Source organism: Melanostigma gelatinosum, assembly GCF_949748355.1.
Source record: "Melanostigma gelatinosum genome assembly, chromosome: 16".
NCBI classification, from domain to species: Eukaryota; Metazoa; Chordata; class Actinopteri; order Perciformes; family Zoarcidae; genus Melanostigma; species Melanostigma gelatinosum.
The window spans coordinates 7,915,681-7,940,821 of record NC_136649.1 but is presented as its reverse complement, the minus strand read 5'-3'; the positions used below and the strand labels follow the sequence as shown (position 1 = coordinate 7,940,821).

The 25,141-nt window shown below is 44.4% G+C and overlaps 3 protein-coding genes across 3 annotated transcripts in view; 2 read left to right on the top strand and 1 right to left on the bottom strand.

The window, feature by feature from the left end:
- LOC306790001 (uncharacterized protein) overlaps positions 1-25,141 on the top strand; it is a gene marked incomplete at its 3' end in the record, with an annotated part of 371,019 nt that overhangs the window by 47,601 nt on the left and 298,277 nt on the right. The gene's annotated exons all lie outside the window — the stretch shown is intronic.
- Positions 2-10,302, top strand: metap1 (methionyl aminopeptidase 1). Its single transcript, XM_079286911.1, has 11 exons — positions 2-159; positions 1,394-1,445; positions 1,601-1,710; positions 2,294-2,354; positions 4,679-4,770; positions 4,863-4,946; positions 5,069-5,207; positions 5,859-5,990; positions 6,759-6,902; positions 6,997-7,062; positions 7,590-10,302. Exons 1-11 carry the CDS (start codon positions 43-45, stop codon positions 7,754-7,756), a joined length of 1,164 nt encoding a protein of 387 aa, XP_079143037.1. The 5' UTR covers positions 2-42; the 3' UTR covers positions 7,757-10,302.
- On the bottom strand, positions 10,896-21,789 carry LOC306790002 (alcohol dehydrogenase class-3 chain L-like). Its single transcript, XM_079286107.1, has 19 exons — positions 21,661-21,789; positions 20,906-20,962; positions 19,455-19,556; positions 19,051-19,192; positions 18,667-18,754; positions 17,454-17,673; positions 17,048-17,308; positions 16,834-16,963; positions 16,570-16,708; positions 16,443-16,464; positions 15,056-15,073; positions 14,336-14,437; positions 13,908-14,049; positions 13,723-13,810; positions 13,387-13,606; positions 12,275-12,535; positions 11,892-12,027; positions 11,255-11,393; positions 10,896-10,991 (listed from the first exon to the last, which is right to left on the bottom strand). The coding sequence occupies exons 2-19, from the start codon at positions 20,921-20,923 to the stop codon at positions 10,967-10,969; spliced, it is 2,253 nt and encodes a 750-aa protein (XP_079142233.1). The 5' UTR covers positions 20,924-20,962; positions 21,661-21,789; the 3' UTR covers positions 10,896-10,966.

Sequence of the window (25,141 nt, the reverse complement as noted above, 5' to 3'; positions counted from 1 at the left end):
TGGCTGCTTCTACGCGACTCCACCCCTCCGGCAGACGAAGGCATGGCGAGCACCGAGGCTAGAAGGGAGTGTGAGACAGAAGGCTGCAGCAAGGACGCCAAACTCCAGTGTCCCACATGTATCAAGCTCGGTATCCAAGGCTCCTATTTCTGTTCCCAGGTACTGCTGCATTTTCGGCTTGTCCAGCCTGAACGTCGGCTGTAGCCACACACACCTAGGCCTTCTGTATCACGAGGCTGCTAACTGTGATAAGCTAGGTAGACATGTGTAACTGTGAGGTGCTTTGTAAACCGCTAATAACGCATTTTGATAACGTTAACGAATGCTTTTCTGGGTGTGGACTACACACATTGCAGAGGATGAATGATTCATTCAGTCATTGAAACTCATCCTATTCCCGCGACTGTAGGCCGAGGGGGGAAACGTTTAAGCTAGCTAACTGATGGCTGATTAGCTAAAGTGAGTCCCGGTATCGCCCCTGCTCCAAATGGAGAAAAAAAAGCCTATTATGTGGAGCTCGTTTGCTGACAGCGTACAACAGTATGACATCATTTATATTTTGTTGGTACAAGGTATTTTAATAACGCCATAGACGGAAATGAATGATGGGGTTGTGGACGTGAAAGTGCCAGAGAGGCAACGCTGCGTGACAGAGCATTTGGTGTCACGATGTTTGACCCTCTGTTCTCTCTCCTGCGAAACCAAACCCCACTCACAAATCTGTCGGTTTAAAGATGGATCTCCAAACGGCAATACCTCACACTTTGATTAAGAGAAGTTGCTCGCCACTTCTTTATACAGATGCACAGCACTGACAGACCCATTGTCACTACAGCTGTCTTTCACTTAAACACTAAGAGTGTTGTGTGACAGTTGCTGCTTTTGGGGATTGGGGATGGCAATTTTTCTTCTTGCAGACACTGCACTGGAAAAGTGTGTCTGCCAACAAAGCGTGAAACATTAAACCACAGCAACTGCTCTCTCGGCACAAGAGGCTTGGCAATGCTCTCTGAGTCAAACGCTTTATAAATAGTTTGGTTGGGTGGCACTTTAAACGGTCTTGAGGGTGCCATGGTATTTGATCCTTAGACATATTTGCTGCGGTTGCATTTTTGGCTGTGCAACCTGACCCCTGCTTTCTATATTTCCCCGTCTCTCTTTCTCCACTCTTAACTGTCCGACTACATAAGACCATTGGAAGGAGCAGTACGCGGTGGAGTGATTGGTTCATTTGTGAAAATCTCTACTTTTTTTTTTTTTTTTTTTCAGAGTGTGCACCTGACATCGTTTTTTGTTAGGGTTGGACATTAGTAAAGTGAACCATTGAGCTCAATCTGCACCTTGTCATTGCACATCCCCATTGAGGGTTTTCTGTCTGCATTTTCTTTTCCAGGAATGTTTCAAAGGGAGCTGGGTGTCGCACAAGTTGCTGCACAAAAAAGCAAGTATGTATTACCGGTCATTGTCTGTGGCGGACTCGTTCTCAATATACGAATGAGTTGCATGTTTCGTTGCATGTTTCGATGCATGGCACCTCTTGACTGAACTAACGCGGCGGTGCCACATGCTTCAGAATGTTCTGTGCTGTGTGTTTTGTCAGAGGAGGACAAGAACCAGAATGAATCCCAGAACTGTGTGGAGAATGACATCAACACGGACCCATGGCCCGGCTACCGCTACACGGGGAAGCTACACCCTCACTACCCACTGGTAGGTTCTCGCTGTTCATTTATTCAATGAAACTTGGAATGAAGGCCCGAGTGCAGACATGCATAAGCGATGACACCCTTTTTGGTTTCCAGTTGGATGCACTCAGTGGCGCCAAACTGATTTTTTTTTGGTCTTAGTTTTCCCGGTCATTAACCGCTACCGGTGGCAACTGGGAAGAGATCATGACCTTTTATAAAACTGTTTCACCACGATGTTTTAAATGTCACCTATTCCTTTGCGACACAATTGTTAGCTGAACTTAAATAATGTCCTCAGACAGCTTACATCAACTCCCTTAAGTAGAGCTGATGAACAGTCCCTGCTACACACCACACCGTACAGTTAAAACGATGGAAACATCCAAAACTGAGCCATATGCTGATACCGGTCGGTGCTTATTTGTTTTCAATGTGTCAGAAAACAAATTGCAACACCAACTTGCCTCCTATAAAGAATGGAGGACAGACAGAGAGTAACGGGGGATTTGTAATAACTTGTGGCTTGCATCAATTATTTCCTTATCCATGTGCTGATTTCTGTGGATTACATAACGTTCCTGTCCTCTCCTCGGCTCCGGCTGTAGACTCCCATGAGGCATGTGCCCGGTGACATCCAGAGACCCGACTATGCGGATCACCCCAGAGGTACCTGTGCTTCTTTCTCAAGGAAATGTGTTTTCAGTTGATCACATTGGCTCATCCTCCACTTGGGAAAATGTTGGGTTTTTTTAAACTGCAATTTTAGTTTTAGTTTTTTGGTTTAGTTTGGATTGGTACACTGTATCGGCCGATACACAAGTTCAGTTATCGGGAGATACTGAGCTGCAAGCTGTCTCAGTTTATTTCAGTCGTAGACAAAGAGTTCATCCATGCGTGCGTCTTCTATCTTTTTTTTGTTGTTGCATGAATACACAGATAAGCTGATACGTGTTGCTCTGTGCGAACAGGACGGTCACACATTTGCACCCTTATTGTGTGTTTTGACAGCTTAATAACACAGCGGCAGAGTAAGGTGTGTATTTTCGGTAGGATTCGTAGTAAGAGTATCATTTCACTGGATTTAGTCGGATTCAGCATTACTGTGAAATATGTTGCGTGGTGCTTTTTTTTTTCTTTTGTAGAATTGATTTGTGAGGAGTTCTTTGTACATACATTGTGTTTTCATGCAGTTCCTCTTTTGGTATTTTAGCTGTAGTCGCTGTCGCTCTGTTAAACAGCCCAATAATGCCTCGTCCTCACACGCTGAACACCGGCGGGTTGAGAGTTATTTCGGGGAAACCTAAACCGCTCTGCCGTCACACCGTTTTTTGACGAGCAGCTGTTAATTATCAGACTCCTATAATTGTAACCTGGCTTATTTACCTGGTCTGTTTCTCTGGGAAAGACATTCGGTGTGCAACCATGGCAACTGCTACATCCCTGTCGTCTGACTGCATAGATCGGTGCTCAGGTAGTCATGGTTACTGTCTCCTTTCATCCCTCCCTTGATGCCTTCTTCTCGGGGACCGACGCACAGTCGTTACAGCCTTATGCTTTTCAGAGTGGTGCTGTTACTGAGCTGAACTCAAATCTGGAATTTTTGTGTTTTTTAAAATTTAAATAACTCATACAATTTTGGGTGTTTACCTCAAATGAACCTGTAGGGTTGTGAGGACATGACAGCGTGCACACTGTGATTCTCTCATCCCTTTTCTTCTTTCCTGAGCAGCTGTGTCAAAGCGTAAGTAAGTCTAATTGATTGTTGCGCTCGCACTGTCGGCTCCGCAGGTCAGGAGGAGGGCCGTGTTTCACTCCGACACACACCTGTCGAAAAGTCTGCATTGCTAGGCAACTGTTCGTGTTCATCCAGCGATCGTCTCGTTGAGTCGATGAATTATAGATCGTCGAATTGTTGATGACTCCAGCGCTTTGAACATGTCCTCAATGTGCTTTTCAGTCCAAGAATTCTGATCTTGTGTATCTCTATTAAACAGTCCAACGCGTCGCTAAGATGACTGCACTGACACCAACAGTACCAGTCCTGTTCCGGCCCTTTGAGTCGGCAGTGCGAGTGTCATTATAGCCTCTGCTCAGGTGCTGCTGTAGTATCTGTGTAGGAGCAGCTAGTTAGTTGTCCATAGTACCATAGCAGAGATTTTAACGCTGGTTTAGAAATGTGGGATTGAAGCTGAATGTCATAACAAAAAGAGCGTTTGATGAGTAAACAATTAGAAAAGAGCTTTGACTTTTGATGAGGGATTTAAAAGAAGGTGTCGACATCGAACGGCTCCAGCAGTCTTGAAGCGACGAGTTCCACAGAAATCAGACAAAAAAAAGGCAATCCTTTACTTTTCACTGCCATGGGACGACAGATGCAAATTAGCTTCAAGCTATAATCTGTTACAGTGCATGAGATGGTGAAAGTTATGTTTTAAACTGTACATGGTCCTTTTTTTAAACAAACTCTGCAACTCTGGATTATTTTCATTATCAATTATTCTGCTTATTATTTTCTTGATTAATTGACCAATGGTTTTGTCTATAAAATGCTGTTTCTAATAGCCAATTATCACCTTTATGTTATATATATATATATATATTATTTATTTTTTACGACGTCGATAAAACCAACCCCTTAGTAGATCATTGTAACCCCAGTCTTTGACTCTAGACATGGCTCATGTTGGGATGGAAAGAGCAGGTTTTGACTACAGACGTGTATGTGTGTTTTTTTTTGTTGAAAGATGCAGTGTAACTGCACTATGACAGAGGGGTGACGATGCTATTCCCTTCTCACGACCAAATGACTTGTCGTCAACCGTCACTTATGATGTAAAAGCAAAATCAGGAGTTTGTAATTCTGGTCCAAGTCGACACGGCGGCTAAAAGTTGACGTACTTCCGACAACCGCTTCACAAGGTCCCGGTTGAGTCGGCTAAAAATCGGCGCGTAACTGACGCCGGGTGTCTGTCCCTGTTTCCTTCACACAGGGATCTCCGAGTCCGAGCAGTTTCTGAAGGGGACGTCACAGATCAAGATCCTTTGTCCCGAGGACATCGAAGGCATGCGGGTAGTGTGCAAGGTAATGTTGCAGGCTGTCTCTGAATGTCACGATGTCGCCACAGTTTGCAATTTTAGTTTTCCACCCATTTAACGTACGTGTGTCATTCGCAGCTGGCACGAGAAGTCCTGGACATCGCAGCCGAGATGGTGAAAGTGGGCGTTACGACGGAAGAAATCGACCACGCTGTGCACCTGGTATGCGCCACACTCAAACACAATATGATTGTGACTGCATTGAGCTTTAAGGCACCTACATGACGGGGAAGGCCTCCCTCATCTTCAGTACATTTAATCCTTCCGTTGCTTTGTCTATTCAGGCCTGCACAGCCAGGAAGTGCTACCCTTCCCCTCTCAACTACTACAACTTCCCCAAATCCTGCTGCACGTCTGTCAATGAAGTAATCTGCCACGGCATCCCAGACAGAAGACTATTACAAGAAGGAGATATTCTCAATGGTACGCTCACTGCGCCACACATTACTTGATTTAGGGACCCTAGCTTTATTGTTGCATCTTTTTATTCGTTGGAATTAACCAAATTCTAGACTTTCTTGACTGTTTCATCCCCAACAAATGCACCTAAAATAGATTCTTCCTTTTAGTTTTTAAACACCCCAGTTTTTCTCACCATATTTATATTCTCTCTATTACAAAAAAGGCTCTTGAAAGTTGAGCTAAGTTTGGATGCAGGGCAATGTTTTATTTAAGAGAGTGAAGTAGAAAAAAAGAATCCTCCATGACAAATGGTTGTACCAGCCTCCTGAAATGTTGTCAGCGGGAGTTCGGCCCATTTTATGAATATTTCTGCTAAAGCGATGTCTTCCGTCCGCCACTCCCCTCAGAGCGTCTGATGGAGCACTCGCCAACAACTCATCTCTCGCTGCGTGGTCCCGGCAAGACAAATTCTTTCATTAACCTTTAGCAGTGGGGATTTGCCCGTCAGATCTGCTGCCAATTTAGACACATTTAGTTTGGCGTTGCGAACGGGTTGATGTTTTTCGTAAAACGTTCAGGTTTTTCATAACGGTGCCTTTCTTTAGACACAATAGCATCTAGTGTCATGCAACACAATGGCTCTGACGCATTCACCATCTCCCTCTTGCACAGTGGACATCACCGTCTACCACAACGGTTTCCATGGGGACCTCAATGAAACCTTCTACATCGGCGAGGTGGATGAAGAGGCGAAGAAGCTGGTTCAGACCACATACGAATGCCTTATGCAGTCCATCGACTCCGGTAGGAATCGAATTTCTTTAATTTTGACCGATGTTCGTCATAACCCCACCTTCACCGCTCTTTGTCTAGAGTTTTGTGCTCGCCTACCTTATTGTATGGCTGATCAGCATCGTCTACCTTATTGTATGGCTGATCAGCATCGTCTACCTTATTGTATGGATGATCAGCATCGTCTACCTTATTGTATGGATGATCAGCATCGTCTACCTTATTGTATGGATGATCAGCATCGCCTACCTTATTGTATGGATGATCAGCATCGTCTACCTTATTGTATGGATGATCAGCATCGTCTACCTTATTGTATGGATGATCAGCATCGTCTACCTTATTGTATGGATGATCAGCATCGTCTACCTTTGGGGTATAATCTGTATCAGCATTAAGAGTTACAGTACAGAAATGCTGAAGATTCATTTGAGTTAAGGAACTGTGTCGGCATTACATAGTTTGTCCACCAGAGAGCATTGACGTTTCAGAGCCAGTTGAGATTTCATTTTTATTTTTCTATTTCTGACCTGTTTCCAAGGTCAGCAATTAACTTTCTATCTCAACTTTGAAGCTAACGTGGCCGAAGTTGTAGTATTAATTCTGTAATGGGTCCTTTTCAAAAATGTATACATTTTGTATTTGAAATTTCTCCAATAAGTCATGACCAGATTTTTTTTTTTACTCTAATATCTTACCCAGAATTCCAGTGTCCATCAGGCTATAAACTACAGTCACTATATCCACTGCATATAACCCTCATGCTTCCTGTTGTTGCAGTGAAGCCTGGCATCCGCTACAGAGAATTAGGTAACATCATTCAGAAGCACGCTCAGGCCAATGGCTTCTCCGTGGTGCGGAGCTACTGCGGCCACGGCATCCATAGACTTTTCCACACCGCTCCCAATGTGCCACATTATGCCAGTGAGTAGTCACATGTCTGAAATCTCTTGAAAGTTTCCATCGAATTGCCGACATGCTCTCCTACAACAGCATGATTTCTATGTTCATTCACCAGAAAACAAAGCAGTTGGAGTAATGAAGCCTGGCCACGTGTTCACCATTGAGCCCATGATATGTGAAGGTGAGTGCAACTGCACTTTTGTATGAACAACAATAGTGACAATTAAAGGGACAATAGTAATTTCAATGAATTAAATAAGACATAATTGCCTCAATCAAACTAAAGTTGTAGCAATTATAGAAAACAAATCAAAAGAGAGTAAAGTGAGGCTGTATTGTAAAGTACTGTATCAGTGTAAATAATTGCTGTCTATGAAAACCACATGTCTGATAAGCAAGTAAAACATTTTCTGCTTCATCCCATTGCATTCACCAGCTAATTTAAATGGTTTTAAATAGTTTATTTGCCTTACAAGTAGGTTGTGTTCTCAACCTATAAAATATGGTGTTTTGAATAATTGGTCACTGTTGTGCGCAGACCTTGATTTGTTGCCTGGCTCACAAGGGGTTAATTGATGTGGAACACAAACGGGTCATTAAAGTCTTAAAAAATACTCTTAATGGGTGTCCAGTGGTGCTCGTCCCTACAGCGCTGTTTAATTGATGCTCTGTAAGCCAAAGCCGTGTGTCCGTGTGTCTCAATCTCAGGTGGCTGGCAGGACGAGACGTGGCCCGACGGCTGGACGGCGGTGACCAGAGACGGGAAGCGCTCGGCTCAGTTCGAACACACCCTGCTGGTGACGGAGACCGGCTGCGAGATCCTCACCCGCCGCATGGAGGACAACGGTCGCGCTCACTTCCTCAACCAAATGTAGGCCGGACTTGAACGCACCAAGGACTGGACTTTCCAGACACTGACACCCAGCACCTCTGGGCCCCGCACACATGCGCGCACATTCACATATATACACACACACACACACACACACCTCAAACAAGAGGCACCACCCCTTGAGCTCAGTTTAACTGCGGCTCTCATTGTTCTTTGAATTAAATATCGGTTGCTCAAATTAAATGGAAGTACTTGAATGTGTCTTATATTACACGTGGATCGCTTTATTAGTAAACTGTATCCTCTGAAGGAAACATGAACGTAATCATGACATTTGGTTTTGCTTAGTGGTCGGGCTCGACATCAGGCCTGTTTTCGACCTCTGGGTCGCGTCACCCAGAGCTTCTTACTGGCTGGCTTGTTGTCTGTGGTGTGTGTGTGATGCTCAGGGCAAATCCGACTAGTACGCCATGCTTTGCGTCTTTTCTCCCAACCTCTGCTAACTTCATCACAATTCATATGAATTTCCCAGAGACGGATCGAAAAGAATCAGCAATACTAAACACAAGAAAGATGTTCCCTGGAAACTGGTTCAACAAGTCTCACAGCCTCAACTAGCAACTCAAAACCTCTTTCAGATCTAGAAAATAGGTTGAAAAATGTTAAGTTAAATTTCAGTCAACAAAAATCATCCTCTTGCACTTCTTCTGCAACAGAAGCAGAGTTCACCAACAGACTTATCTAAAGGACTAGTTTGATAGTTTAGGACACACTCTCGATGGCTTTCTTTCCCATAGTTTAATGAGAAGATCTATACCACTCTCGTGATCGTCCCTTCTATATTTAACTGCAACCAGGAGACTGTTAGCTTAGCTTAGCATAAAGACTGGAATCAGGAGGAAACTGCTAGCCTGGGCCTTGAAAGCACAGCAATTCACACATACCTAAATTGTTTATTTCGTACAAAAAATGTAGTGAAAAACATAACTCTTAAAACCACAATTTGTAAATTTTACTTTACACATTTGTGGATGGATTAAACAGACGATTTGCTGTAATAAATGTTATTTACCTGTTAATTAATGTGCAGGTAGGTGGATCTTGTTAGCTTTGGACAGAGCCAGGATAGCTGCATCCCTGTTTCCAGTCGTCATTCTAAGCTATGCTACGCTAAGCTAAATGCTCCAGGTTGCAACATTCAATGCACAGATATGAGAGTTGTATCACTCTTATCAATTACGTCGTAGAAAGAAAGCAAAATGAACACATTTCCAAGGATGATCTAATGTCTGTACAGGTTGGTAAATAAAATGAATCCATTGATTTGATTGCTTCAAGTTAGCCTGTTTGCTAATCACAGCACCAAGGCAACTATCACTGTCCATCTAGCTGGTGACGTGTTCAGTCGTAGCACACTCAACTCAAGTGTCATATCCTGAATGTGGCTATTATTAGTACACAGTCAAGTTTTCCAGTCGTCAGCCGTTGGTTGCTAGGAGAATTGTGACGCAACCACAGAGCATCTGCAAAGATGTCCTGTGTGAGAGTAACGTCACCGAGAGTGCTGAGCTCGTTGATCCGGCTTCGGGGAAGTCTCCCTTGGCGTCTCGTGTTTGTCCGATAGCCCGGGTGTAGCAAATTGAGCCTTAATGTGTGAATCTAGTTCTCGAAACATGCCGGATATCTCAAGGCAGGGTTAACCGATGTTGACCCCCTCATCTCGACGGTCACCATTTACCTTGACGTGGGGGATGTTCCCGGTGCGAGCAGCGTTTCATTCTTTTTATTTTCAGAGGACTAATGTGATGTGTGGCTTCTCTGCCATCTTTGTATCTCTTCTAATGGAGTAATAAATGACTCTTCTGTAGCTCTGTGTGGGCGAGTTTGTCCTTGGATACACTGGTGATCCAAATCCCAAAAGTGGTCTAATTCACCAGCCTTTTATTACGAGGAACGACTGTCTGGCTGCCTGGGAGCCGTAAAGCCTTTGTAAACTAAGTGGAGTACAATGATGCTCGAAGCTGCATTTGAGATTAGATTACGACGCTGTTAGTTTACTTCAAGCTACATTGAGTGTGAATGTATCAGTAAACCTTTAGATACATATTATGGCTCTATTATGGGCCCAGGACATGACTTCATAGTATTTAGTCTGTAGTGACTAATAAATGGTAATCCATGCTGTGGACATCTGGGAAGGATTTCAGCAGAAATTGAGTACTTAATCAAGTGTTATTGGACACAGCGCATCAACTAACAATGGTACAAATTTGAGACTGCTTTTTTATGGCAGCCATTTTGAATTGTCATAACAGAAAAGGTGCAGGTGTCATTACCAGTGTGTAGGGTGAATTCACAAAGAATGGATTGCAGCCGCTGCCCCGTCTCAAGATGACATTACAGGGAAAACACGCCCATTAAGTTTAACAGAGGGAACAATTCATTTGTTTACATAAACTTCATTTTCATTATTTTTATTTTTTTTCATGTATTTTCAAAAATGACATGTAGGCGAGTTTTCTATTTTTCATGACAACTGTTGTTCCACCCTGTCACTGCATTCCTAAATAAATGCTTCACTGTAACTACGTTTGGCTGCTAGCACTGATCTTTGTGAATTGGACTGTTTTTGCAATGGGGCCCATCTGCATCGAACGGGGGCCAATTTTGCGCCAGTCGTCTGCACATAACATAATTTACGTTTTTTTTGGGGGGGGGGGGGGGGAATGAAGGCGCATCACCAGAGCCCGAATACAGACACTTGCGTTGACAGTGAAAACTTGACAGATTTAAGACCAGCCTTGTTCTCCAATCCTTCAGGGAGAATGATAAAAGGATATTTTGCATGCGTTTCCAGCAGACTTGCAGACTTTCAACACGTTCTCTCCCAACAACTTCACCGGGCTGCTCTCGAAAAGAAGCACTCCAAATCCTCATCAATTAACACCCATCCAGCCATGGTGCCATCCGGATGTTTGTGGTTGTACTACCTCATTATTCATTCAGCATAGATCAAAGAATATTTCACAACAATCTTGTTGTGGTTCCTCTGTTTTCCCCCCCTCACACGGTGTTCTCTCTGCGGTGTACGCACGTTCCTTCAGGGGTGGGTGGGGTGGGGGGGGTGAAGCGCTGATCAAAGAGGTGTCTGGCTGTGTATTGTTCAAATAAAACACTCGAACAGGGAATTGAAAGATTATTTATTGAACTGAGCAGGGTAGACGCGGAGTGAGATCCCTGCGCTCCTTCGCTTCTAGAACTGAAGGACGACACGAATGCTGGAAGATGAAGATCGGATTAGATTGTTGTATATTTTTTTTTACAGACTGAATTAGAGCTCCTATTTGAGTAAAGACGTCATAAGACCTCTGGTGGTGCACATTATTATGAAACCCTGTCAAACTCATCTCAGCTTTGTCCTCAACAGAGGGCAGCAGTAACGCAAAGCGCCTTTAACAGACCGACCTCAGAGGGACACTGGATCACTGCGCACGTTAACAAAAAACACACTTCAAAAAACATATCTTAAACGGAGGCTTACCATTTCCCAGCATGCATGAGATCAAAACCGTCAGTGATCTTCTCAAAGGGCAGAGTGTGAGTCACAAACTCGTCCACTTTGAGCTTCTTGCTCATGTACTCCTCCACCAGTTTTGGAACGCTGTCGACGCTCTTGTATCCTGGGAAAAGTGTAAATGAGCTCATTAAAGCAGAGGAAAGTAGTGGTTGCACACAATTACATTTTTTGTCTGTACTTGCAGGGGCACACGGCAGAATACTGAAGAACAAACGTTTACAAAGTAGAAGTGTGCATATGTGGGTGTGCGCTGAGCTAATTGTTAGCTCTTTTCATTTTCACAAAAGAGCAGTTATTGTAGAAAACTATTGACTGGTTTGCTCTGTGTGCTTCATGTGCTCATTATGGGCAGTGCATCTATGCTCCACAGCTCGATATCCTAAATATAACTCCCATTAAGGAGGCCTTTCATTGTCCTTGCTCACATGTTCAATGTAGGTTTGAAATGCAACGATAACCCTTACAGTGCAAGTCTGTATCAAGAGACACACATCCTGAGGGCACGTAAATGTCTGAACCAAAGTGTTGAACGTGGTGAATGAGGAACCTCCTCACATCAGCGTCCCAAAACACAGCATTCTCTGAACAACTAGCTCGTTACCTCCAAAGGCAGTGCCTTTCCAGGTGCGTCCGGTCACCAGCTGGAAGGGCCTGGTGGAGATCTCTTGTCCGGCTGCTGCCACTCCGATGATTACGCTGGTGCCCCATCCTTTATGGCAGGCCTCCAGGGCTGCCCTCTGCCACCAAGAGACAATATCACATCAACTGGATCTAAACAGCACCTGGACTCTACCACAACCGCACCCTAATCTCTTTGGACTTTGCTCAATTGTGTTTATCTTATATTTATTCTTTCTTAAAGGCGTTTTGAGTTGAGGTGGTTTTACCAGATTTATTAGGGTCATGGGATTATTCAGTTTGCACAAGTGAATTGTTGAGTAGGGGAGCTGGTCAATAACATGGAATTTGTAATTCCCCGCTCACCATGATTGCCACATTGCCCACACATTCAAAGGAGTAGTCCACACCGCCATCGGTCATCTCTACCAGGACCTCTTGGATTGGCTTGTCGTGGTCCTTTGGGTTCACCACGTCTGTGGCACCGAACTCCCGAGCGGTTTCAAACTTATCAGGGTTGAGGTCGACTCCAATAATCCGGGCTGCCCCGGCTGCTTTACAGCCCATGATTGCTGCGAGGCCCAGCGCCCCCAGGCCAAACACAGCGCAGGTGGAGCCGGCCTCCACCTGCAGGGCGAGCGACAGAAGAGGCAGTCACAGGTCAGCACAGCAGGGAAAATAAGACTGATGTTAATTAGAATACCTGAAGTTAATGCGCCATAATGATTAGAAAAGGAGCCCACGCTTTTTGCATGTGCTTGCTCCTGCATGCTTCAGCTGTGTTTTTCACTGACATCGTACATGCCGTAAGTACATCCTGGCTCATATTAAATGCATATTCAAATTTCTCTGTGAGGCTGTACTTATGCACAGGGGTGCTTTGACCTAGTTGGTATCATCAGCATGCTAATGCTGATGGTGACTAGGTATAATGTTTACCTTGTTCATCATCTTAGTCGGGAGTGTAGCATGCTAGCATTTCTTAATTAGCACTTTACACAAAGTGCAGCTGAGGCTGATAGGAACGTTATTAGTTTTGCAGGTAGATGGTCAAATTAAGATTTGGAACTGACTCGATGAAGAGTTAATGAATCACTTGTGTTATTACAAACCAAATTTCACAGCAATCAATCCAAAAGTTGTTCATTACAGTTCATGGTGGCACCAAAGGAAGTGTCAGCAGATCACCAAAGTCATTAGAACACGTATTCTGGGGACCATAAATGTCTGTCCACTACGTTGATGCCAATTAATCCAGTAGATGTTCAGACAATTCACTTCATAAGTTAAAGTTTGACTTGCTGGTGGCACCAGAGGAAAAGTCAAGGGATCACCAAAATCATTTGGCTTCATCCTCTGGGAACCATGAATGTCAATATCACATTTCCTGGAAATGCATTTAATAATTGTTGAGATGTTTTGGTCTGAAACAAACTGCCTTGATCGCAGCACAGTCACATAAGGGGCTCCAGACTCACCTTGGCAGTGTTTAGAGCGGCTCCATAACCCGTGGTGATGCCACAGCCCAGCAGACACACCTTGTCCAGAGGGGCCCTGCGGTCCACTTTAGCCAGGGAGATCTCAGCCACCACAGTGTACTCAGAGAATGTGCTACAGCCCATGAAGTGGAAGAGGCTCTTGCCTTTGCAAGAGAAACGGGTTGTCCCATCTGGCATCAAGCCTTTGCCCTGAGTGAGCCTGGAGAACAAGACACAAGCGCAGATCTGACAGTTGATCAGCTGCACGAGGCAGCATCAAGGTGAGCGTTTGTAGGTAGAGGCGGCTCTGCAAATGCTTTAACCCAGGACATTTACCTGATCTTTTGACACAAGTTGGTTTTGGGACTCTTACAGAACTTGCACTCTCCACACTGTGGGATATACAAGGGTATGACTGCGTCCCCTAAAACAAAAACAAAAAAAAGCATGTTTCAGTTGAACATTCACATTAGACGCAGCAACCCTGAATGAAGTGAAGGGAAGAGAAGAGAGGGGGGAACCTGTCTGAAACTTGGTGACTCCCTCTCCGACGCTCTCCACGATGCCGGCTCCCTCGTGGCCCAGCACCACAGGGAAAACTCCCTCGGGGTCGGACCCACTGAGGGTGTAGGAGTCAGTGTGACAGATCCCTGTGGCCACAATCTGAAATAAAGGGTTGTGAACTGATCCGTGCTCGATCCGTTGATTACATGCTCTTAACCGAAGACAAAGATTTGCTGTCGTGCGGGGAAATCAATCAGTTTCATGAATCAAATGTTATTCGTAATTCATTTATATCCTCTACTTAATTATTCAGTGTCGTTGATTTAACTGATTTTAATTATGAAGTAAGAACACATTTACTGAAGAGTTTGCAGCAACATAACAGTTTTAATTCATCTTCATTAAACGAGTGTCCATAGCGAACAGATCAGCCCTGTTTCATTACCTTGAGGCGAACTTCCCCGCCTTTCGGAGGTGCCACCTCCACCTCCTCCATCACCAGAGGTTTCCCAGCCTCCCATGCCACGGCAGCTTTGCACCGGACAACCTACAACACAACGTCCGCCAGCTTCAGCTGGCTGATAACAATTCTGTGGACATTTAACCCGTTCGGTGCTGTAGTGGAGCCAGCCTTGGTTCAAAGGATGGCGGAAAACACCGTGATACTTTATACTATTGCAGACTATAGAAAACTGCATCAGAGTCTGTTTGCCCTCAGCTCTTCTGTTTCTCAACAAGCTGAGAATAACATACATGAAAAATACTGTCTTCAAGGCAAACTTTGACCTTTCCCTCCCCCATGTTGCAACAACAGGAAGCCTCAACTAAAGCTCAACAAGAGCCCTCCAAGAAAAACACAAAACTCTCCGACTTCCCTGTTCGTAGATTGTGCAACAGAGTGCGAGAGAGTGCGAGAGGGTTTCTCTGTTACAGTTAAAGGCAAACTTATCTTCAAAATGAACAGCAGTTTCAACTCCACCCTCCACACCCCTCCTCTTGTACTCTTAACATTCCCGCTGTTCCATAAACGCTCGACTGAGCAGAGGAAAAGTCCTGGCAACCCTAGCAGCGTTTGTGTTTGTAGGACAGCTTTAATCCCTGAAAGCTTTTGCAGAAGTTCATTATTCTGATGTCACGGCGTGTGAGGAGAAGATAGCGTGCTTACCTTCCCTGCAGTTGCCATGTTTTTTCACAAGTGCTCTCGCCCTCACAAGGTTAGTTAAGAGCGCATGTCTTATGTCAGTCTAGAGACCAATCACCAAGGAGGGTCCTGCATGAGCCAATCAGTGGACGAGAAGAGAAACGGAAGGGAGGAAAGTCCAGAGGGCACACACACAAAGTCCCTTCTCATTTTCACCTCACCTGATAAGCAAAGTGCTGATCGAGAGCGGTGTGAAAATGGTAGGAAAACTCCGCTTTGTTCTTCATGTGTGTATCAGAACAACAGCTTGTATATCCCTGAAAGACTAACACCGATCACCACTCCCTGCTGGTAAGGAGAGTTATTTCCTCTCACGTTGGCGCAGAACAAGCGCTCGTTGGCCGTTGGCTCCAGTCGTCGCGATGTGTTCAAGTTCATCTTTTCGTCTGCCTTTGTCGGAATAAGGTTTCTGTAGTTTTGAGCCCGTATTCTAGTCAGAGTTGGATGGTATCATGTACTGGGTAAGGTCAGATTTGACACGCTCTTTTGAATCTGTTGACAATGTGTGGTTCAGTTTCAAGTCTACCTTTAATTTGTGATTCCAGTTTTGAAATGAATGGAGGAAGGAGCAGCCTAGGTCGTAATCACTTTGACATCGTGACAGATTGACAGACTAATCAGTCACAGTAAACGCTTTTGTTTCGCCAAGATAAGGATAAGGATGAATAATTGGATAAAACCCTCCGCTCAACCATCAGTGCCGCTTCCAGTGCAAACAGAGCAATCGTGAACTGTAATTTCTTCTCTGCAAAATCTCAGAGTGCCAAACAACAGCGGTTATTATATGTACTTTTATGGTCTCATATCATTTATTGCCCCTGCTGTTCAACTGCAATATTGTGTCTTTTATTATAAATTCTTCAAGAAGCAAGCAGAAGTACTGCTCTGGGACAAACCCTGGAGCCCATCCTAGCAGAATGATTAGAGTGCCGTCTGCCAAGTTAAACAAACATAATTAGGCTAGTCTGAGTAGATCTCAGGGAAAACACTTTAAACCAAGTTTAATCAAGCATTCAGCGGTATGACAGACAATGCTGTGGAACCGTAAATGCGGGGCCTGCGACACAATAAAACCAGAACAAAAACAAGACCGCCACAGAGTTTCTGTTTATACCATTTATTTTGCTCTTTAAACACTTTGATAGGTTTTGCTTTTCAACACTGCAGCTGATTCTCACAAACTAATCCACTGAACAGTATTTAGTGCTCAGAGTTGGGCATATATCGTGTGCATAATTAACAGATCAGTTTATAATGTGCAGTGCATTATTTGTGTGACTATCATGTCGAATATATGTAACGGTAAATTACTTTCGGGTCTTTGAAAGCAACAGTGGTCTCATTGTGGAGAAACAGTCAAGACCGTCCGGATGCTGTGGAAAAAAAGTAAAAGAGAAATGAGGAGACCTGCACCTTTTATTGATCTGTGTTGTTGTTGAGTCATGAATGGAGGAGAAAGAATGGGAGTGTACATCTACCATTTGCCATGCTTCATCAGCTCAATGGCATCGTTGACCTGGTCCAGAGTCATGTTGTGAGTGATGAACTCATCCACCATCACCTTCTTGTCCAGGTAGGCTTTGACCATCTGAGGCACGGCATCCCTACCCTTAAAGCCTGAGGCACATAATCAGTCTTATCTAGAACACAACTAACGAACTAACGAGTTGCAGAACATGAGCACACAGCCATTTAGTTACCAGAAATTCGTCAGTCAGTGGTGATGATCATAATTGTCTCACCTCCAAACAGAGTGCCCTTCCATGTGCGTCCAGACATGAGCTGAAAGGGGTGAGTAGCAACCTCGTTCAAGCTCATCCCAACTATCACGCTGACGCCCCAACCTCTCACGCAAGACTCCAAGGCACTGCGCTAGATGGAGAAACAGCATGGATCTTAAATATAATGAGCCAATTTACTTAAAATCTTCATGCAAATCTTTTTCATCTGCCTCACCACGACTCCCGCATTCCCAACACATTCCAGGGAGAAGTCCACTCCTCCGTCGGTCATCTCGGACAGCACCTGGCTGATGGGTTCACTGTGATCCTTGGGGTTCACGAAGTCGGTCGCTCCGAACACCGTGGCCTTCTCAGACTTCTCTGGATTGATGTCAACTGCGATAATCCTCTTGGCTCCTGCAGCCTTGCAGCCCATGACTGCAGCCAAACCCACAGCTCCCAGGCCGAACACAGCACACGTGGAGCCCGGTTCCACCTACGATACAACAGAGTTCAGCCTCTTAGTTCTTAAAACACTTGTTCTCCATAGATGCTTTGATGCCACTGACAGTATGTTGCATTTTAGATGCCTAATGTTTAACAGAGAGGGGTTTGTGTGTATGTGTGTCAAACAGACACACCTTAGCAGTATTAACTGCTGCTCCGTATCCTGTGCAGATCCCACAGCCAAGGAGACAGACTTTGTCCAGAGGGGCAGCAGGGTCGATCTTAGCCACAGCCATCTGGTTGACCACAGTGTACTCAGAGAAGGTACTGGTTCCTGCAAACTGCAGCACCTTCTTTCCCTTACAGGTGAACCTGGAGTCTAATGGTGACATTTCCTGCATACGACCAACGGACCTGAACAAGACAATGTTGTGATGTGAAAAAATACTGAAAAACAATTTGAGTGCTGCTCTCACGAATTAGAAGGTTCAACAAATATTTGCAACGTGCCTAAAATTTTAAAAAAACAAACCAGGATCTAAACTATCGGTCCTGTGGTATCATCAGTCAGCCACTAAAGTTGCTACCGTCACACATGTCCCTCCTCTGCAGACATATTTGTCATTCCTCAAATTAAACCATTTTCTATCCGTCCACTTAATGATCTGGGACTTTCCCTGCTTTCCCCATCGTCATCCATTCACACACCTGCTCCCAGTTCTTTAATCATCTCTGCATACCAACTGTGTGATCCGACCAGTCCTAGACCCAACAAACACTTTTTGATTTACTTTGCGAGCAGATTTCTACTATGCTTTGCCTCAGAGATTGTTGGAACAAGGCCCGTAATAGTGAATCCTGCATTTCTGTGGAACGCAGTGTAGTGTCCTCAAAGCTTTCTCTGAGAAACTTGTTATCTGTGTAGGTCACAGACTTCCCCAACACCCCTGATTCTCAGTCCCAGGTTCCCAGCCCTCAGGCCAAGCCTGCTTTCCTGCTACCCGACTATCCAGATCCTGCTTTTCCTGCTTTTTGGCGAAACAGCTGCCCACATCCTCAAAGCCTTCAAAGAACTGTTCGGGGAGTCACCCTGACATATCGCAGTCATTCGTTGAGGGTACTCGCTTGAGTCATCATTGTGGCAATGCTGTGTTCCGTCTGCCCGTTACCTACCTGCAATTTGGACTCTCTGCCTTTAAGCCATTTAAAATGAACCACTGAATTAATTTTGCTGCCTACAACTGTTTGCATTTGGCGCCAATCCCTGTTCTCCTGGGATCTCCTACTGATGGAGAACTGTTGTATACATTGTTTCTCTAGAAGTGTTTGGACATACCTTTAGAACATAACCAGCAGGAATGAAATCAAGTTGAGACAGAAGAGTGTACAAGTGCTTATTTAGCGCACCATCCTATCTCACACTCGTTGGTCTTTGGACTCTTACAGAAGCGACATTCTCTGCACTGGGAGATGAACAGAGGAATGACGTGGTCTCCTGAAAGACAAAAACAATGTTGCCATGTTATAGTCACATTGATCTCTAACTTTCAGTATGTTGTAAAACAATGGAATTGAACAAAACTTGACAGCTATGTCCCTTTATTTCTGAACTTTGGACAGAGCCACGCTAGCTGTTTCAAAACTTTACGCTAAGCTAAGCTATGCTAAGCTAAACACGTCCAAGCTCCGTACTCAACACACAGACATGAAACATATCAATCTTCTCATCTCACTCTTGTAAAGAAAGCAAATCAGCATTTATTCCAAAATATTCGACTGTTCGAAATTGACCTGGTTGATATTCAGTGACTCCAGGCCCGACGCTCTCTACAATGCCGGCCGCCTCGTGGCCGAGGACTACTGGGAAGCCGTCTACATGCATACTCTCCAACAGGTGGTACAGGTCAGAATGGCACACTGCAGTCGCCACAATCTGCACCGAAGACGGTGCGCAAACAATGAAAACACAAAGGATTTAACGGACAGACTGATGAGAGTTCACTCTCACTGGGTTCAGCAGTACCAACAACACTTTCACATCATATTGTCATTTTTATGGAGCGTTAATATCAAATATATCACTAAATGGACCCGGTAAGTTGCATTTAGCAGGATTTTGTGATTCAAGGACGATCTGCTCTACATTCAGAGCCACAGCCACCCCAAAGTAGTGATAGTTAGTGGACGTCTCTCACCTTGATGCGGACCTCATTGGCCTGGGGCGGGGCTACCTCAACCTCCTCAATCACCAAAGGCTTGTTGGGCTCCCACGCCACTGCTGCCTTGCACTTGATCACCTACAGGGCAGGGACACCACATGAAATTACCCAGCATGATATGACAAATATTACTGGGGACTTTTAAACCACAGGATGTCAAAAAAAAGCCCCAAGGCCCCAATCTTTGTTGAACTCTGAAGCTTAGTTTATACTCGCCATAGTGAAGCCGGCGCGAGGCGCTCTCCACAAAAATACGTAATTATGGGGCCTACAGTCTTTGGGACATATCTATGGGTTTCACTCTTTGTCTTTTTGATTGCTCACAGTTCATTTTGTCTGTACGCTCTCTGGCGTTTCGGGGAATAATGCAGCTCACAGCGCATCGAGTAGAAACGATCATGATCGGAGCTTGCGTGCTGTCTGCGGAGGCTTGCACTACGGCACCATGTGTGAGTATTGAGAGAACTTTTAGGAGACTGTAAAAAGAAACATGCTACATCAGCAAAAACCAGCATATTATGTTGCAATCCTGTGTGCTTTAATTGAAAGCAAACTCTCACCTAGAGGCCCATTTCAATGTCAGATCAACCGACTGCCTGCCACTTTGTAAAATAGTTTGGGTTTCACAACAAAATCATTATTTTTTTTGTTACGTTTTAACAGCTAGTGGTTTCAATGTCTCTGACCCAGCTGCTCCTCCAAAAGCCAACATGAAAAGCGACAGTTTTCAAACCTACACAAGTTATTTGTTATTTGAAAGATTTTTGAAGTGAATTTTGAGTTTTAAAAAGCTCCTGTAGCCATGTCATCAGTTCCTTGAGTTTTTACCCAGTTGTCAAGGCAGACGTTGAACAGAATAAAAGGAATGAAGGGTTAGCAAGTAAATCAGTTGTCTCAGGTACGATTAATCAAGTGATTTTTTGGGGGGTTTTTTGCATTTTGGCTAACTATTCCCTCGGCCTTGAAATTATAAACTGTTACATAAAACTGATACTTTAAAACTGTGCCAAGTCAAAATAGGACGAGATAATTCACTGAAGCAGAGGGGACAGAGAGACAAATAGAAAGTAAGAGACAGAAAGACAGGTAGTTTATAGATAACCCTCTGAACCCCAAAACGATGGAATGGAACGGAAGGAAAAGCATGATTTCTTTAAACTCCTAAAACTACATTGTTTATCCGAACCAGACACTGTAAAAACCGTCACATTTTCATTTTTCCATCACGTGTGATGAACACTTCCGTCAGATAAAGTAACCGAAGCTAAGCTTAAAATTGTGATATTCCATCAACATTTTATTCTACATGTCTCATTAAAAATCTCGCCCCAAATAATACATTTGAAGTCACCAGATCATGTAAAAACTTATTGCAAAAGAACAAAAAACTACTAAAAACACCACAAAGTATGTTGGATTGTACTCACCTTACCAGCTGTGGTCATTTTTGCAGCAAATATGAGAGAAAACCAGCAAGACGGCACCTGCAGGACAGAAGTAGGGAGGAGACAACAAGAGACTTTGGTCTTGTGGTGTTGTGTTGCAACAGAACAAAACTATTTGAGAAACCTTCAGGTGAGAGTCCAATGATCCAAACTGCCCCGTCTGCTTTACAGTCCATAATTGCTGTGAGGCCGTGTGTGATTGCTTTTGATGCTTTTAATGGTTTTATGTGAAGCACTTTGAATTACCTTGTTGTTGCAATGTGCAATACAAATAAACTTGCCTTGCCTGTTCCAAAGTCAGACTTTAAAAACTCCCACCTTCCTTGAACGCATCTCCTGCGAAACCGCGTCAGAACCACTTCCCCGCACACCAAAACCATCGCGAGCCACAGAACACTCTGAAACTGCTCTTATGGAGCAACACGTATTCATCATCTGAAACGGCCGCATCAGCAGCAGTTGTGCTTCCTGACATATGTCGCAATACGATCTGGAAGGACCTTCTTAAACTGCTCCAAAATCATTAAATCATACAGATGCTCAAAAGTATCTATGTCCAGCGCAGTCAACCAGTCAACGTAAAGTGCGTTGACATGTCTCTTACCAGCTCCACATAGGTTTGACCACTTCTTTTCTCCGAGGATCTAAAATGCTGGCGATACGCCTCTGGCACCAGCTCATACACTTTAAGCGCCGCAGACTTTACTTTTATATCCACACTCGTCCAGTTTTCCTACCTTTACACTGAGCAGCCACACCACGCCGGAGTTTTGGAGCAGCCTTAACGGAGGAACCTGAAAACTCCGCCGAGGTTGGAGGTATTTGAGAACTTCGGGGTTTTGGTTGAGCGTAGACGTCGGATACAGATGTCTGTTCGAAAAAATTAGCCCACACCCGTGCTCGCTACTGGATTGGTTATTACCAGCCATGACCTCTCCGTCCCTGATTCGTCACACTCACTATCACGTTACCCGGAAGAAAACAAAACAGCCGGGCAGTTCAGAGCTACAGCTACAAACAGACAACACAGAGGAAACGAGTGATCGACGCTGATTCGTTTTACTTTTTTCCGTTTGGTAGCCTTGAGAGACCTTAGTCTGCAAGTATTTCTTTGTGAAAATATGTACGAAGATATATTATATTCGCTAATGCTAATCGCGGTTAGCATTTCCCCATTGGCGGTAATGTTAAAATTAGCTTAGAAGCTAGCGAGTCGGACCTGTTGCATGATGATGTGCCCTAAAAGATGGAGCAAATGCCCTAAAGAATTGATAGAGGGCGAAGATGATGCCCCTGTTTTTTCTGCTTGGTGACCCAGCTTATCCCCTGATGCCGTATCTCATGAAGGAATACCCCAATGGAGCTGACGTTACAGTCATCAGCCCCCACGACAACAACACATGGAAGCGAGTGATCGACGTGTGTTGACCACATTTATGGACCATAATCGAGTAAACGTTTCCGTGTAAGTGTTGATTTTAAAGAAGAGAGAGCGAGAGCCGCATCGCTGTAACTACATCTGAAAAATAAAACTTTCCACGAACTGTCTGTTTGAGTTTATAGAGGAAGATCTTAAGTATCAAAATAACCTTTCATCTTTTTTTTAACTAAGCAAGCAATCCACTTCCTGTTTACACCATCACGCACATGCCCAGTGTAGTTAATGGTCACGTGCTGTCCGCCTTCGAAGGCTGCCGTGTGGATGCTCCAATAATGCTGAAAACTCCCGCGTGGACGGAGATGGGTTCTATTTGAGAATTCTGCATCCAACGAGACATGGCCTAGTGTGGATATGGCCTTAGAATAGCTAGAGCTATCCTCCAGACTCAGAGAGAAATACGCTTCCTGTGCTTTCCCTGAGAGGACACACTGACGCATAACCGCACAGTCCGTATCGAGCCACTTTCTAGCCTTAGCTACACGTTCAAACAGCAAGAAGAAGGTCTCTGGATCCCTTTCATTAAACGGTGGCAACCAGCGCACATTTCGAACATCAAAGCGATCCACAGCAGACCTGGACACCTGTGCGCCCTGATCCTCACCGGACAACATGCCATCTCTGACCAGTGACAAACGATACCTCTCCAGATCTATCTTTGCTGTCTCTGATTCCTGGCGGATTTTCTCTACTTCTATCTGTTTTCTGATTTCCAATTCATGTTTACTTTTGTCATGTTCCATCTGCAACAGCAAAATCTCCTTCTGTTGTTCAAAGGTTAGTCCATGAGTCTGAAATGACACAGCAGTAGGAATTGACGATGACTCTTGTTTATTCCCAGATATAATTCCTAATTCGGTAAATTTTGCTTTTATAGCATATTTAATGTTCTCCTTGATGTGTTTATCACCTACAACCACCACTGAATAATGATCTGCAATCAAGAGCAACTGCTCTCTTGTGCATATATCCAGGGACTCCTGAGATGGAGCGGCAATGAACGCCTCAACCTCAGACATTTCAACTATTTACAACGACTATCCACTGAGCAAAACCACGTTGGTGCACACAGCCGAATCAAACAGACACCTCAAAGTTTACCCCTGTGCGCAATGAGGAATAATCCTCCCCTCGGTTTGGAGTCTCCCCGCTATCTAAAGCAGTAGGAGCTGGCTCAAATCGTGGCAGCGGCAGCTAGTAGAGGCACTTCCTGTTGCAAGCTCAGCTGCCACGACTTTCCGTGGCAGCTGGGCTTGCAACAGGAAGTGCCTCATAAAATGACGTGGCGGGCCGGATTCGGCCCGCGGGCCGGGAGTTTGAGACCCCTGTTGTAGAGGCTTCGCCTCCTGTTAACTACAGCTTTAAAGTGTTTTGTTTGTTTCTACACCTCCCATTCCACCTGAACCCTGTATGCTCTGATGAAGGTCTTTTAGACCGAAGAGTGTTCTCTGCAGAAATTTAAGTGTGCGGGTATCTATTCTACCAGTTTGAGTTTTTTTTAAACTTCCAGCACCTTATTTAAAAGAAAAAGCCGGATGAAGCGGTGGTTATTCTGCATTTATATTGCAACAGTATAAAACCATTCAGATGAGATCGACTCCAATGATCCAAACTGCCCCGGCTGCTTTACAGTCCATAATTGCTGTGAGGCCCAATGCCCCAAAGTCAACCACTGCACAGGGCGAGCCGGCCTCTGTACCCAACTCTACTTAAACATCCAGAGGAGACAGAATTGAGGTTCTGGATTGTTATTCTTTAGATATCCTTTATCTTCTTTAGCTTTCATATTATCCAAGACTCTAGCCAAGAGGCAAACTGTGGACTGTGTTCAGCCCAATGAGATGGAAATCTGATTTTCAAACCAAACGACACCAACGTGAATTGTTCTGTCCGACCAACACATTCTCACTCCCAAGTTGTGAAATTCCGACACTTGGTCAGTGGCCCTGAGCTGTACATCTGTACAGAAAGAACTTCTCATGAAGGATCAAAACGCCACCAATTATAAACATCAAATATTGGTCTGATGGTTTAGAAAGTTCTCTTGCGTCAATTTTGGATGTGTCAGGGACAGTGTGACAATTTCAACTTTTTTGTCTTTTCAAAATAAACTTCTGTGTTCACAATAAACGGTTTCTTCTTCATTCTTCTTAAGAGAAAAAGAGTTTGGGAAATACGTTTGAGACTCAGATGATGAGTTCTATTCCACTCTAACCTGTCACACATTTCTGACACAACATATACTTGTTCTTTGAAAAGAAATGTCCTCGGAGAGCAAATCATTACAAAATCCCGTCTCAGCTTTGGAGGGCAGCAGTGACACATAAGACAGACAAAACCCAGAGGGACCGCGTTCATGAGACGTCTCGAAGGGCAGAGTTGAGTCACAAATTCATCCACTCTCAACTCCTAGTTCATGTTCTCCACCACCAGTTTGAGAACACCGTCACCTGTTGCATCGTGGGTAAAATGTAAATGAGCTTATTTATTCAGCGAACACACTTGAAGTGACTTGAAGTTTCGATTTTGGACATCAGGCACTTGGGGATCAATAGAACCCCAACTCGGTTGAAGCGAGCTTCTGCTTAATTCTTTTTTGTACCACACACCTTAAACAAAAGTTTGCAAAATGTACCATTTGGAGACACTGGCGCAACATTTCCACGTCCACAGGGCGTGAGTGGTGTGCTTAACAGTGAGAGGAAGAGCCACCTGACAATCACAGAGGAGCATCGAGAAACCAGAACACATCTGCGGTGAGTTTCATTTGAATATGAAAA